A 16,110-nucleotide genomic window follows, 5' to 3' on the forward strand; every position below is an offset into this window, starting at 1 on the left:
GGAGACAGCGCTTCTGTTACAATGTTATGAGACAAAACCCAGAGACACAAACTTGCATTTACCATGTATGCACTCCTGGAACAAAAAATGTTTAGAAAAAAGTCCGAAAGGAAATGTACCAACGTGTAAAGGAAGGCTGTGTCTTTCTCTAATAAGATTAGGGGATATTTGTCTTCTTCGTGTTGCACTTTCTACACGAACACGAATGGACACGTGTTACTTTTATAATGAAGTGGCTGCAGGTCCTCAGCTCGGGTCCACCCTGGGCTTACCAGTTCGTACTGGAGAAGTGGGCCACCAGGGAGCTGGTCTGAAGGGTGCAGGTTATTCCCCACAGCTGGACTAAGCTGTCGGCAGGAGGAGACTAATTCAATCGGCACCATGAATTTCCAGCTGCTGAAAGTTCTGCCTGCCGACTGTAACTTTCTGAAAGGGCACCGCTACTGGGCATCGGCTGGAGAGAGGGGAGAACAGAAGGCTTCTGCTGAACAAAAGCTGACCCGGAATGGACCACTGGAGGCGCAGTGCCCGGCCCCGGGCGCACGCTGTGAAGCCTGGGCCCAGCCCAGAGGTTCTGACTTCACTGGTCAGACGTGCAGCCCAGGCTTTGGGATGTTTTGGAACATTTAAAAGTTTCTCGGCAGCCTGCCTGAGGGCAAGTGGCTTAGAGGAAAAAAAAAAAAAAAAAAAGGCAGCCAGCAAGACGAGGAACAGCTTTTTATTAATAGACAAAACCCAGCATCTATGAATTACACCGTTGCTAAACTCAACCTTAAAGCACCAAGAAACTGCACAGATATGTAAAGTGTCTCTTTATTTCTGGAATAGCCTCTAAAATATATTTCCAAGAGACTAATGCTTATGCCTGGGGCAGAACACCAAGAGAGATGAGCATAACACAGAAATACCAAGAAAGGATGGACGGATGGATGGATGGATGGAAGGTAAGAAGGAACGAACGAACAATGGAAGGAAAGGAAAGAGAAGAGAAGAGAAGAGAAGAGAAGAGAAGAGAAGAGAAGAGAAGAGAAGAGAAGAGAAGAGAAGAGGAAGGGAGGAAAGAAAGAGAAAGGAAGGGAGGGAGGGAGGAAGACAGATTAAGGTTTATTTAGCATCTGTTCATTCAGTAAGTGTTTACTGAACGCCCTCCCCCGGGTCAGGCACTGTGCACTGAGCACAGACCAGGCTTCTGCTCTTGGAGTGTGTTTTAGTGCAGGGAGACAGAAAGAGAATGAAATAAATGATAACTCAAGTAGTAAAAAGTACTGTGAACACAATAAAAGAGAGGAACATGATATACAGGGGGTTATAAGTAAATCATACAGTCTCTTTTGCCATACCAAAAAAAAAAAAAAACTATCTTTAGACCTTCCTTCTTATTTTTACTTAAGTACGTTTTAAATGCCCTCTTGAAGTGGACCATTTGAAGCCAGCCACTATGGAACTGGGCAGCCATGACCCAGGCACTGTCACAGCTGTGTAACTGTTGTCGACCTTGACTTAAAACTCCTTGTCCCTGTTTCATACTCCACTTACTATGAGCTTATAAACAACGCTGTTTACCTATACTACAAAGTCTGCTTTAAAGACAAACAGAGGGGGGCGCCTGGGTGGCGCAGTCGGTGAAGCGTCCGACTTCAGCCAGGTCACGATCTCGCGGTCCGTGAGTTCGAGCCCCGCGTCAGTCTCTGGGCTGATGGCTCAGAGGCTGCAGCCTGCTTCCGATTCTGTGTCTCCCTCTCTCTCTGCCCCTCCCCGTTCATGCTCTGTCTTTCTCTGTCCCAAAAATAAATAAATGTTGAAAAAAAAAATTTAAAAAAAAAAAAAAAAGACAAACAGAGGGGTGCCTGGATGGCCCAGTCGGGTAAGCACCTGACTCTTGGTTCTGGCTCAGGTCATGATCTCACAGTTTTGTGGATTTAAGCCCTGCGTCAGGATCTGTGCTGACAGTGTGGAGCCAGCTTGCGATTCTCTCTTCCTCTCTCTCTGTCCCTCTCCCGCTCCTGCTGTCTCTCTCTCCAAATAAATAAATTTTAAAAAACATTTTTTTAAAAGACAAACGGACAGATACAAATTTTGTATTCATAATTCAACATTCTATGGCACAAAACAACACTGATCTTTAGCCGATAATCCCCAATCAGCAACTCGGATGGCTGTGTTTCAATGTTACACTCTCTGACAATCACAGGAACTCCTTAAAATCTGGGTCCCCGTTACGTAACAGTCGAAATAGGTACCCCTGCTTTTAAAAGCCATAATAGAAGGGGGCACCTGGGTGGCTCAGTTGGTTGGACGTCCAACTTCGGCTCGCGTCCTGATCTCATAGCTCGTGGGTTTGTGCCCCACGTCGGGCTCTGTGCTGACAGCTCAGGGCCTGGAGCCTGCTTCAGATTCTGTGTCTCCCTCTCTCTCTGCCCGTCCCCTGCTCACGCTCTGTCTCTCTCTCAAAAATAAATATGAAAAAAAAATTTTTTAAACCATAAAAGAGGGACACCTGGGTGGTTCAGTAGGTTGAGCGTCTGACTTCAGCTCAGGTCATGATCTCGTGGTTCCTGGGTTCGAGCCCCGCGTCGGGCTCTGTGCTGACAGCTCGGCGCCTGGAGCCTGCTTCGGATTCTGTGTCTCCCTGTCTTTCTGCCCCTCCCCAGCTCATGCTGTGTCTCTCCCTGTCTCTCAAAAATAAATAAATGTTAAAAAAAAAACCCACTTTTTTTTTAAACCACGAAAGAAAAAAGCATTACATGGGAGGAGCCATACGATCTTAGGGTTGTAACAAGTGCAGCTGTACGTTTGTTCGTCTACTCGGTGGAATCCCAGCTTTACCACTCATGACACAGTGGGTTCCGCTCAGGCCATCTCGGCGTCCTTACTGAGGAGCACCCGCCCACCTCCTCAGGCAGGTCGAAGCGGCAGATGGACCAGTCTCGGGGAAAGCGGATGGGTGGGAAGTTCACCTGGCGGCTGTCTCTCGCAACGGCCCACTCGGGGGACAGCCTCACCCAGCACATTCAGACCCACTTGGGACCCAGCCCCTGTGGCAAGAAGCAACATCTCCAGGGTCGTGTGTCAGCAACACGGCCGCCCCCGTTACTGACCAGCCTCCTCTGAGATTCTACCTCCACCTGAAGGGATTAACTCCAGAGCACGCTAAGGCTGCCAGCCTGGCACCGGCCTCTGCCGTGGGGCTTCCTGCCTGCCTGCCTGCCTGCCTGCGATCAGGGGTCCCGTGACTTACAGGACATATTCGCCCCAGCAAAAGGGAAGTCCCATGGATCCCATCTCCCACCAGATTCCTAGTCCATCCCTCTTGAAAAACACTCTGCCGCTGAGGGCTGGGACCCCTGAGGGCCGGGAACTTTCTTCACCAGGTGGCTGCCCCTGGACTCCCCGACACTGGGGAATTACCTGGCTGGCAGCCAGCAAACGCCTCTAGGCCCTTGCACGTCCCCCCCACTCCGTGCCTGGGCAGCACCACTCAGTCCTGTACCTCAGAGCTCCCCTCCCCCTCCCACCCTCTCAGGGGGCCTGGGCTGACCCAGGCTCCTTCCAAGTCCACACCCCACGAGGGCTTCTGAGGGACATGCGGGCTGGGTTTGTAGCTTTTAAAACACAATAACGTATTATGATTATATATTCGCACATCTTCAAGTTTTCAAAAACAGACCTGTGTAGGACTCCTCCCTTTCTCAGATGCCTAACCCTTATTAAAATGTCCTCTTGTGTGCATGCACGTGTTTACCTGCTCCCGCTCGGCTCCCATAGCCTGGCTGGCAGGGCAGGGGCCGCAGGGGCTCTGGTTCACCCCTGAGGCTCCCTGCTGTGGAGAACCAGCTTCCCTGGAGAGTTCTGGGAAGGCCCGTGCCCCTGGGCTCCTCCCAAACACGCATGCTTTCAGATTCTCCCTAATGGGCTTAAGAATGGCTGAGCACCGTGGAGGGAGATAACCACACCGACCCTCCAGTCCCGGGGACACCTCAAGCTCCCCCGGATTCGCACCAGGCCAGCGGGGTAGGGCTCAGGACAGGCTCGGGTGGTCCGGCCGTGGGGATGCAGTCAGGATCAAGTGCTCCCCGTGAAGGCCTGTGCAGGCTGCTCTCAGGCCCCGCTCCCCCCGCTGCACGGTGGGTACCTGGCCTCCCTGGACGTCATCCGGATCCCAGACTCTTGTCCAGAAACTAAAGGGAAATCTCCCTCTTTGGTGCTGGCAGCTGAGAAGTTCAAAGCCAATTTTGGATCCGTCTCCAGCACTTATGTGTGACTCTGGCCTTATTTTATTTTCCTTTTGCCCCTATTTAATCCTCTGGTATCGAATGTGTTTTGTAAGCCAACTCCAATCCTTTCTAGTCTGAAGCAGAGCAAATAAATGGAATGCTCATAATCTCTGCTAATCACTTGGTGAGTTGCTGTCCACAGGGTCTGGGGGGCGCAGCCCTGCGTGAGGAGCTCCCAGCCCAAAAGAAGGGCCGGCCTGAGGCAAGCCCCGAAGCTCTCCTGGGAGCAGAGCCCAGCCACATCGCAGGGGGGCTGCTCCACCAGCCCAAGCGTCCAAGGGGTCACCAAGACAGTGGACCCACCGGGTCAGCCCGAGACCTGGCCCCAGGTGGCATGTGCAAACACAGAACTGCCCACTCTGGTTCTGATGCATCCGAGGGAATCAGAGGGCAACAAGCATTTCTACTCTGTCTTCCTTCCTTCTTCCTTCCTTTGTCTAAGGACCGGAACACTGGATGGGCCTGGGTGGCTCCGTTGGTTAAGTGTCCCGACTGCTGATTTCAGCTCAGGTCATGATCTCACGGTTCGTGAGCCTGCTTGGGATTCTCTCCCTCTCTTTCTGCCCCTCCCCAGCTTGTGTGCATGCTCTTTCAAAAGAGATTTACTTTAAAATTAATAAGAAAAGAAAGAAAAGAAAAGAAAAGAAAAGAAAAGAAAAGAAAAGAAAAGAAAAGAAAAGAGAAAAAAAAATGGGAATGCTAGTGGTTGGCCTCGCACCCAGAAATGCAAGGTACCAAACACAGGATGATGCCACAGCAAGCGTGGCCCGGGCTCTGGGGGTGTACGGGCTGGGCGTTCCTTCCTTCCCTTACCCGCCTCCATCCACAGGACAGATGAGGGAGGTGGCAGGTCCTGCCCTGAGTTTGGGTGTGCCTGCTGGAGGACAGTGGCAGTCTTACATTCACGTCTCCCCCCGGACTCACGGGGCGATTCCCCCAGCCGCCCCCCTCCCCGCCATGCCACCTTTCATGTGGTTTCCCACCACCCCAAGAACTTCTGCAGTTTCTCCACTGCCTGCTGAAGGGTGGAGGGTGGACAGAGCGGGGGGGGGGGGGGGGGTGAGGGAGGGTAACAACAGGCAGTTGGCTCACCCCTGCTCCGCCCAAGCCAGCTGCCCTGTCTGGGTGCTCTCTGGCAAACCCCAACCTCTCAGCCTGGAAAGGCTCCCCTGGGCCCCACAGCCTCCCCTGCACACGGCAGTCCCGAGCACCAGCTACGTGCCAAAATCACATACACGGCCAACGCGCGCCAGCCCAGGGCCCAGTCTTGGGCGGGAAGGGCAGCGGGGCACCAGGGATGACACAAGTGTGAAGGAAACATGAATGCCAGGTGAGGCCAAAGAGCTGAAGCCATTGCCAGCCCAGAATTCTCCCCCAAGCCCTCGACTTCTCAGACCTTCTCCACACCTCCACCTGCATGTCTAGTAGACATTTCGCCACGGCCAGAGCATAACCCCACCTCTGCTCCCAGCCGCGCGGCTCCCAGCCACCCTCACGGCGACCAGATGATGGCAGCGGCATCCCCCCCCCCCCCCCCAGCCCCGGGCTGCTCCGCCGGCAGTCCTCAACTCCTCTCCCCATGCCCGCCCCCCCGGCCCCCCGCTGCGTCCAGTCCTCCAGCAAGCCTGCTGGCTCTCCTGTAAGACATCCCCAGGCCTCCACAGCCTGTCACCCTCCACCTGGATAAGGACCGTGGTTTCTGGTTTCGGACAGAGCCAGAGGAGCAAGCCCGGTGAGAGAAAGTGGCTAGAAACCTTTAGGGCAATCTGACATAGCTACAACATCCACAGGCTGATACAAAAGTATCAGTCTGAGACAGATCCGGAATTGAAGGAACTGCTCCCTGCCAGAGGCAGTTTGAGAAGGGCCCTCCACCTTCGCCAGCCTCGGGGTGGGCCTCACCCGCCACTCCGCCTCACTCAGCTCTAGCCCCACGGGCCCTTCGGGTCTGCAAACAACCCCCTCCCCACCCCCCAGCACACTCCACCTGAGGGCATTTGCACTGCCTCTTCCGAGCCTTCACGCGAGCACTCCTCATCCCCCTTTGACCTTCGCTCCAACATCACTTTCTCAATTAGGCTTATCCTGACACCCTCCTTAACACTTACAGACCACCCTCCCCACTCCTCAGGCTTGGCTGGGCATGCTCATGCTAGTTTGGTTTTTTTTCTGCCGTTCTCCAAAGCACTCACCACATAATATCCTGTATGGTGTCTTATGTTTATTGTCTCTACTCCCCTGAGTAGGGGCGGAGGGCTCTGCTTTGCGCTTGGGCACACGACAGGAACTCGATACTTGGTGAGTGAAGGAGGGAATGTGGGAGCCAGAGGGCAGCTGGGGCAGGCTTCGCAGAGACAACCTGGAGTGCCGCCTCCAGGTGGACATCCGCACACCTAGGCTGACAGAGGGCAGCCGAGGACCCCCAGGGGAGTTGTCTGCCGTGTCAAAGGCTCTGGCCTGGACCCTGGAATCTAGAGGATCTCTCCCAAGACCCAGGGTCAGGGTCTCATTTCTCAAGATGGAAGGTGGACAAGAGTGGGGGGGGGGGAGGGCGGCTAACCGCAAGGAAACCAGTGAGAAAGCAGACACTGAATTGAGGTCATGGAACTAGAGAGGAAGGACAGAATTTGAGAGGTTTCCAAGGTCAGACCTGCCGATGTATGCGGGAGGCAAAAGGGAGGAAGGAGGCACAGAGAGGATCGGGTGGGTACGCCTCGTGGAAGGACGGTCTCCTCAAACACCGGCATGATTACTGTGGGTCAGAACAGCCACCCAGCAGTGAAAGCCTCCCCGCAGTGCGTGCTCTCCCACGAAGGGGCTTTCTCAGCCGTCTGCCTCCCCTGCCCCACACTGAGTCTGCACCCGTGCCCACAGGGCCTCCTCTGCGGGGTCTGGGGTCCTAAGTGTGCCCCGCCCACACGTCTCCTCCAGGATCACGGCCTGCATTTCAGGAGACCACTTCCCGAACGGCCGGTGTCCGTCTGACTCCTCCACTGCCGGATTCCAAGCCGGCGTGTTCAAAGCAAACCCACCGACGTGCGTACGTGAAGCACTTACCTTGCACTGAACACTGTTAGGTGCTAAGAACGGGCAGAAAGTCGTCGCGGGCGGGGGTCCTGCTCTCCAGCAGCCTAAGGATGGGCAGCGTGTGAGATACGGAGAGGGACGCACACACTAACCAGTTGAAGGACGGAACGTGGCACCGTGTGACACTTGTTTGCCCCAAACTCTTCTGGGACACGAGAAGCTGCCAAAAAGACCTACTCATTTTGACCCCCAATTTCTACCAGAGCTGCAGGAGAAGAGAAATCCACATGGACCGGGCACCTCGAGCAACCTGCCAGATGTGTGCGTGCAGGGGAGGTGCCCAGGCGGAAGGAACCAGAAGGGACAAGACTGGCCTGGTGGCGCAGGGTGTGGTCCGGACCACAGCAGGAGAGGTGGGCAGCAGGGCGGCCTAATTTTAATATGCACATGTCCCAGCAGAGCCAACCTGCCACCAGGAGGAGAGCTGGTACAAGACTCCAAACACACCTTCCCGGTTACTGAATGAAATCCGGGAAAAACAAAGGGGGACCCCGGAGTCCTGGGGGGAACACTGGGAACCTGTAGGAACGGCCGCCAAAGATCTGGCGGAAGAAACGGTGTGCAACCCAAGGGCCTTTGGATGATCCTTCAAAACACACTTTTGACCTTTTCATCCTGCAGGGTGCAAAGCCGGTCCTCCTCACAAAATCCTGCACACGCTGTTAGGGGAAGACAGGAGCACAAAGGAAACTATCCCAGAGCTAAATCTAGTGACCACACAAATACCCGAGTCAAACAAGCTGTAATATTGATGAGGCATGAATGAACAGTAACTGTTTCCAGGGCTGAATAAAGGCGGGCCACCTTATCGGGGAGGTCACACAGAGGCTCTCCGTTGGTGCCCCTTCTAGTAAGAACAGGCGAGAATAGCTCTCTTCTCTGTGTGTGGGGGGCGGGCGGCGGGGGCGGGGCACTCGGGCCGAAGGTTGATCAGACTGAGAACGTTTTCGTGGAGGCAACAGAAAAAATCTGCTTTCGGTTTAACCTGCAATAGTTGCAGCCTCTGACCGGGACACATTGTTAATTAGTCAAAAGAGAAGCCCCGCGTTTAGTTACCCATTGAATTAGGTATCTTCAAACACTGTGACCTAGAATCGACAGTACAGCTAACTCTCTGTTTACCACGGTAATGGGGATTTCTGGAAGGGCAGCAGTTAATTGAGAAGCAGAAACAATCCCATTTTGTCCTCACCAAGGCACATATCACTGCATCAAGGCTGATGGCTTCCAACGAGCGTCCACCGAGGCCCTCGGGTCTGCCCACCACTGTGAGGTCTAAGCCGCACCCTTCTGGCTCAACAAGCCAAAGGGTGTCTGGCCCCCACCACACCTGGGTCTGGCAGACAGCGGGGCCCCGTCCAAATTTTCAGGGCGTGGGGACACCGGGAAAGCACGGACAGTCACCCCATGCCTCACCCAAATCGCAACAGGACTTCTGGCGAGTGACACGTGGTGGTGCGAGGGGGCTCTCAGGGAGACAGGAAAAAGGGGGCCCTGGGTCCGCAGGAGGGTGGACCGAGAGGCCGGGGAGGAGACAGGGAGAGAGTTGGCTGTACTGACACACAACAAGCACACCCCCAGCAAGCCGCCCAGCGTTTCCAGGAAGGAGAAAAGCAAACCGCCGTCCCACCTCGGGCTGCGCGGTCACAAGTGAGGCAGGGCTGGGACCAGTCGCCATTTGGGCGGGAGGCCAGCCCCAGGTGCGGCAGGAAGGGGTGGCGCTGGCTCAGCGGCTGCAGCTCCTCGCTCTGACCCAGCGGGGCCCCTGCGCGGTGCTGGGGGCACAGCGAGGCCTCGGGCGCTGTCGGGCAGGGACACACACACACACACACAGAGAGAGACACGCCGTTAGAGGGAGTGGGAGCGGCACGGTGCGGGCCGGGGCCGGGGCCCGTGGCGCTCGGGGGCGGCGGACAGCCCGCTGACCACATTCTGACCCTGAACATGCAGCTCGAGCTCAAGGTCTGAGGGAACCGGAAAGCGTCAGAGCTGGGGCCGTGACAGCATCCGGCAGGCCAGCAGAAGGCCGGCGGGCCTGCCACCGGTGCCCGACCCGAACCCCCGGCTCCCGCACGGGGAACGTCCCACAAGCTGTTGATGGACGGGATGCTATTCTAGCTCTCGCTTCGGATCCTCTGGCTTCTGGACAGAAATGACCGCAACAGGCACGTCGCGAGAAGGGCGGCTCCCAGTGGCTGCAGAGCACAGGCGCGTCCACTTCCCAGGCAGGAAGCCGAGGCAGCCTGAGACCAGCTCAACCCACAGCAGGCACTTTTGGGGGGTGGGGCGGCTCCTTGAGAGCAACAAACGAGCTCTCCCTTTAAAGGGCAATCGTCACCACCTTGGTGATGAACCTGGCCCAGACGGAGACTTCTGGAGACGCAGGTCGCTTTCCTTCTCGTGCGGTCTCACGAGGGTCACAACCTAGGCTTCAGCAGAGCAGTTCATACTGAGAGGGAAACAGCCACGACTAGAAACAGGGACAAGGAAAATGCTAACCTCTCCAAGCTCGGTCATAATTTGGAATTCCTAGGGAAGTCCAGGAAGTCTGGCTTTGGGACACAAATCTCCCATTTGACACATTTCTCAAAATGCTGCTGGTGGCGGGACAACGTCAAACTGACACCTGCAGGCGGGAGCCGTTAGTAGGTGGTCGGCCAGCAGAACCAATGACCACACAGAGACCGACAGGCGTTTGTCAGGCTACAAACAATTTCCTTTAAAAAAAAAAAAAAGAAAGAAAAAAATGGGGTGGCTGGGTGGCTCAGTTGGTTAAGTGTCCAACTTCAGCTCAGGTCATGATCTCAAGGTTTGTGGGTTCGAGCCCTGCATCGGGCTCTGTGCTGACGGCTCGGAGCCTGGAGCCTGCTTTGGATTCTGTGTCTCCCTCTCTCCCTGCCCCTCCCCCACTGGTGATCTGTCTCTGTCTCTGTCTCTCTCTCTGTCTCTCTGTCTCTCTCTCGTTGAAAAATAAACATTAAAAAAAATGTGTAAGAAATAAAAAAGGCTGGTGTTATGCTGACAGTGTTACTGATACCAAAACGAAAGGCTGTGTAGGGGCATGCACTTTTGTTTTTACAGCCATAAGATACAAGTTCTGCGTCCCCACAGGCCACCAGGGCCACCTGTCTTGACACAGCATCAGGGAAAGCAGCAGGGTGCCTGTTCCCGGGGCCACTTTTAGTGAATGCCCAGGACGCCAATGTGGCTCACAGAGACCAGCTTCCGTCAGGCCCTGAACTCCACTTCTGTTCCCTGAAATCTTGTCCGAATGTCGGGCAAAGGCCCAGCATAATCCGACATGCAAAACGAGAAAACAGAGCAGCCCCACCCAGCACAGACCCAGCCATGCAAAAGCAAATCACCAAGAGCTCTCGCCCACATGTCCAAAGAGGGGCCTTGCTCACGCTGGCACCTGCAGAGGCCTCTGCCTTCTCCCTCCCTCTTTAAGGGAGACAGAGACATCCCATCTCTCTCCCCTGGGACGCTGCTGAGGTAGAATAACACGCTGAGCCGGTCGGGAGACCCGCAGCCCAGTGGTTAGACAAACATTTAATGAGATTAGAGAAACGAGATTATCATCGAGAAAGAACGTTCGTTTCCTCCTACCTACCAAACACAGTCAACTTCCCACCGTCTGTGGGGCAGGCCAGTCGCTTCACTCCGGCCCTTCCCTGTGGGGGAAAGGGGCAGACCGTCTCCCCGAGGGCCGGCTGGCCCTGCCCGGATGTACCGAATCACACCACGGAGCAGCAGAGGGTCTTGAGACCCCGGAGGCAGAGCAGCCAAGGGACCAAGCCCCCGTGTCGCCGTGGCCCGGTGCAGACCACCGGCGGTGCTGCGCAGGCTGCAGGGAGCTGAGAACGAAGGACAGATACAAGCTCTCGCTCAGCCCCAGGGCGCCCACCCCACCTGAGGCCCAGCGCGCTGGCAAGGGGTGGGGGGCGCCTCCACTACTCACAGCCATGGTAGGAGGCGGGCGAGCCCCCCGCCTTGCCGTACTCCTGCTCCGAGTAGCTGGTGGAGAGGTTGGGCTGGCTGGAGCCACGGCCGAAGGTGATCTGGTTGCTCCCCATGCCGGTGGCGACCTGGGCCATGCGCTCTTTGGTTTTGAGAGCCTGGGCCCTCTCGGCCTTCAGCCGCTCCTCGTCCTTGAGCAGGGCCACCAGCTGCTTTGACTTCTCGCGCACGTTGATGCCCTGGTCCTTGCCATCGCGGTCCACGTACTGGAAGTCCTTCAGGGTCTGGATGGCGAAGATGTTCTCGCGGCACTGCTGGGCCACCCGCTCGGAGCCCGTCTTGATGAGGTAGTCCAGCAGCGTCAGCGCCTTGTACACGTGCCGCCAGTTCTTGCCGTGGTCGTTGAGCCGCTTCCACACCATGCTCATGATCTCGGAGAAGGCCACCACGTTGTAGGTCAGGTCCGCGATCTCCGTCATCAGGGAGCTGGACGGGCCCCACGGGTCATTGGAGGTGGCTTCCCGGACCTTTATCTCCGCTTCCGAGTAATTGTTCACGATGTTTTTCATTTGCCGTCTGATAGACGAAGTCGCCATTGTTACTTTTCTTGGCGACAATCGTAGAGCCCTTCAGAGAGAGAGATTCTCCTGTCCTGGGCGAGTTCGTGCCCTGCGAAGGTTCAGTCTCCGCAACAGATCTGGAGTAGGATCCCTGAGAGTCATGTCCTCCGCTGGAGCCTCAGGTCCGAGAAGCCAGAAGCCATGACCTGGAGGAAGAAAGAAACACGCTCACTGTAGCACGCACGCCTCGGAGAGAGTAGGGGGCTCTGGCCTTTTCTGGAAAGGGCAGGTACTGAGGTCTGGTGGGGGGGGGGGGCAGTCAGGAGGGTTGGGGGAAGTGTGGACATACTCCAGCCTCCCTAGGAGGAGACAGAGCCACCTTTAAAAAAAAATTGCGACAAGATCAATACTACAAGTTAATAATGAATACAACCTAAACTCAAGTTTAAGCCTTGGGAAGACAGGAAGTAAACATTGTAACAGTTGTTCTATTTTCAAAACATTTCCACTGGCATGGCTCTTCTGTGGGTTGTATTTTCACTGGCGAAAGAAGAGAACAGTCATAATGCTGGGGGAAGTTGGTCCTGACAAATTTTAAATTACCTATGAGAGCAAGAAAAGACTTGTTTCAGGTATATGTTACCCCCCCCCCCGAAATGTCTATCTATACCTTTTTTTTTTTTTTCAACGTTTTTATTTTTTTTTGGGACAGAGAGAGACAGAGCACGAACGGGGGAGGGGCACAGAGGGAGGGAGACACAGAATGGGAAACAGGCTCCAGGCTCCGAGCCATCCGCCCAGAGCCTGACGCGGGGCTCGAACTCACCGACCGCGAGACCGTGACCTGGCTGAAGTCGGACGCTTAACCGACTGCGCCACCCAGGCGCCCCTCTATGCCTTTTTTTAAAGTAATCTCTATACCCAATGTGGGGCTCAAACTCACAACCCTGAGATCAAGAGTCACACACTGTGCTGAGTCGGTCAGGTGCTATCTATGCCTTTAAAAATCACTCAACATTTGGCTTTGGTCGCGCGTGCTTCTAAATTCCGGGGAATTTTCTGTGAGCACCGCTTTTCTCCTGACTTCTTATCAAGGTTTCCAACTACTCTTCTAAAGCACAGTCAGGACCCTCCAGTGGACTTTCAGAGTCTCCAGCATCTGGCCTGAGCTGATACAACCTGGTTCTAGCCCAATCCCCCCATTTCACAGAGGACAGAACTGAGGCCCAAGGTTACACATTAACGGGTCCACCCAGCCCTGTGGCACGGACACACGTGTCCCCTCTCTCCAGAGAAGAAACATCTAATGGGCTACAGTGAGGCCCACATCTCTGACAATGGGCTTTGGTCAGCGAGTGTGGTCTTTTCATCAACAACCCCCCAGCTTCCCACACTGTGCCTGACGTGGATATAGATACTGTTGAATAAATTTACAAAACAGATTAAAAAGTGTCCCTCTCCTCAGGAAGGCCAGTCTGGCAGGGGTTGGAGGTGAGCACAGAGGATCTGAGGACGCAAAGCCAGAACGACCAACTCAGCTGGCTGCTGGGGGTTGCAAAGGCAGGCAGGCAGAAGGAATTTCCGCGAGAAAGAACTCCCAGTGTGTCTTCAAAGCTGAGGAGACCTGAGAGGGTGGGAGGAAGCGATAACGTAAGTTACTCCTCATTGGTAAAATGAGGAAACTGAGGTCCAGTGGACCCCAGGGACTGCCAAAGACAGAGCGGCACAGCTGGAGCCCGGACACGAAACAAGTGCCCTCCCCCTGCCCACCCCCCGTTACCACCTACCGGGCTCATTTCAGGCTCTTCCGGCTGTGAAGCAGCCAAGGCAGCCTTGGGCCAGGCTCTAGCTCACTGAATGCTCATGAAAAGCCTCCAGGTAAGGTAGGTGAGGAACCCGAGGACCTGAAGTCATGGGGTCAGCTAACCAAGGTCACCTCCACCAATGCAGCCTGGTGCGGCCGGGACCTGCTCCCTGCCCCCTCCTCCTGCAGTGGCCCGTCCTCCCCGTCCTCCCCACCATCCTCCCGACGAGCTGCTGCAGCTGTTGTGCTGCTTCTGCCAGAGAAACAACGGATGGCCCTCACCTTCCTCATCTAAAGCCTCACGTGGGCAATGGGCACATCAAAAAAATAAATAAACAAATAAGAGACGCGGTAGGGGTGAGGGGAAGGGAAGAACCACAGGAAACACAATGATCACTGATCACATGTAACCGTACAAATAAGGGACAGCTCATAAAACTTTATCCTGGTGACAACCGATACATCTTCTATGGCTAACAAGGCCTTCCCTCCAGCCTCAGATATGCCAAGAATTCTGTCCCCATCTGAAGCCACAGAACGGGGCTTCAGCAGAAGGCAGGCATATTCTGCCTCTCCACGGATCTGGCCAGCTCTCATAAATCCTCTAAAGCCTGTCAAAGGACCAGGGATAAAAATTTTCACGGTGACCTGCACATTTGATTTAGTTAGGCTTTTTCATTCACAGCAACATTCACTGCTGCCAGGGATGGGGCAGGCCTCAAAAGCAAAAAGGAACACTTTGATTTTTAATGAGCATCCCTCAGCTTAAAGTACAAACACTCGTCAAAATCAGTAGTAACATTCAGCTGGACTTAACGCCCAGGGGCCCGGCGACGTGCCAGGGACCACCGGGCCCCTCCCGTTTGTCACTCCATCTGGTGCGCGGCAGGTACGACCTTCCCACTGTCAGGGAGGCAGGAGGCATAGGAATCCGCTGCTGAAGAGGTCCTCGGCCACCTTCCTCCAGGTCAGGAAGCAGCTTTGATTAAGCATGAGAGCAAATGGTCTTGGTAAGAAGGCCTCAAATGGTTGGAAACATAACGAGAAACAAAACAAAAACAATTTCCTGAGGAAGAAATGACGCCCCGGCTCTGCTCCCTTCTTCTAGTCCAGCCACCTTGGACCCAGTGTCCTCCTAGGGAGAGGCCAAGGAGAGGCCAGGAGGCCTGGCCAGGGCACCCACCAAGCCTCCTAGGCCTTTGGTGGCAAAGAAAAGGCTGCACTTCCTCCGATCAAGGGCGGGGAGTGTTCCTGCCCTGCCAGACAGAGGCTGGGAAAGGAGCTGAGAAACCGGGGCTGCAGACCAAGGCAGGGTTTTTTCTCTAATAGGCTCAACTTGCAAAGACATTTGTTAGCAGTCTCTTTGAAATATTTAGGCTCTAAGAAGGGCAAAGCTAATAAAACATTTCTTACAGTCAGAGAAATATAGAAAGCCCATATAATTTGAATGGCTGCCTGCCTTTTTTGTAAAGCCGTAGATAAGAGGTGCTTTCAGGATGGGCACGCGGTGAGACTGAGGAGACCTGGGGATACAAAATTCCTGATAGGAGAAAGGACACCAGAGGCGCCTCCAAGAAACCATGTTCAAGGCCAGCCGGGTGGCACGCCTCACCAGAGACTCTGTAGACCGACCCTTCCAATTCCTGCCGTGAGAGAAGCCAGCGACACTCGAGTGGGCTGCAGGACCACAGCCCCGGATCTCCCAGGAGGCCCCAACTGGGGACGGGGACCTGGGGGGCCCTACCGCACTTGTCCATGTGGACCTCAGACCTCACTCTCCCCATTCCAAAACTTCTCCCCCTGAACCTCAGGATTGGACAGTCAACACCTAAACATCTCCTCTCCAGGCAAACATCTGCCAGGCACTCCCTCCCCAAAACAGGCCCCGAACACAGCGCATCTTCAAATATACACCCTGCAGTGTTTCCAGAACCTAAGTTTTGTTTTGTTCTTGCTCTTTTGAACAGTACGCATGGTCCACCTTCCAAACCTTCCCTCTTCATCTGCTAGTTTTCTTCCGTTTCCAGCTCGCTGAGCCTGAACTAACTAGTACGGGATAATCTGTGACCTCGTGGGACTCCTCAATCAAGCCTAGGAAGCCGTGGTCAGTTCATATACCCCCATTTATTAAGGAGGAGCTTGAGCTCAGATAGGGGGAAGGCAGGAGGTAGGAGGCGATGGGGACTGTCAAAACAAGAAGGAAAAATAAACTTTGTTAAAGGTTTAGACCAAGATGGCAAAAAGGGGGGAGGGCTTATTTCCATAAATTACATACCAACAACTCAAGGGACAAATGCCATCAGAATATCAGTAATTAGATGGGGCACCTGGGTGGCTCAGTCATGACATCATGGCTTAGGTTGAGCCCCGCCTCAGGCTCTGTGCTGACAGCTCAGAGCCTGGAGCCCGATTCGGATTCTGTATC

At 54.7% G+C, this 16,110-nt stretch overlaps 1 protein-coding gene across 4 annotated transcripts in view; it reads right to left on the reverse strand.

Moving 5' to 3' along the window:
* The window catches only part of EPN2 (epsin 2), an 86,305-nt gene that overhangs the window by 34,136 nt on the left and 36,059 nt on the right, over nucleotides 1–16,110 (reverse strand). For 2 of the 4 annotated variants that reach the window (XM_043583277.1, XM_043583275.1), the window contains exons 2-3: nucleotides 11,323–12,087; nucleotides 8,992–9,162 (exon numbers count right to left, since the gene is read on the reverse strand). In XM_043583277.1, the coding sequence (XP_043439212.1) occupies nucleotides 8,992–9,162; nucleotides 11,323–11,917 (766 nt within the window). In that variant the 5' untranslated portion in view covers nucleotides 11,918–12,087. The remainder of the gene's footprint in view (nucleotides 1–8,991; nucleotides 9,163–11,322; nucleotides 12,088–16,110) is intronic. The other 2 variants (XM_043583278.1, XM_043583279.1) reach the window with 1 other exon arrangement.

Source organism: Prionailurus bengalensis, chromosome E1 (genome assembly GCF_016509475.1).
Source record: "Prionailurus bengalensis isolate Pbe53 chromosome E1, Fcat_Pben_1.1_paternal_pri, whole genome shotgun sequence".
NCBI classification, from domain to species: domain Eukaryota; kingdom Metazoa; phylum Chordata; class Mammalia; order Carnivora; family Felidae; genus Prionailurus; species Prionailurus bengalensis.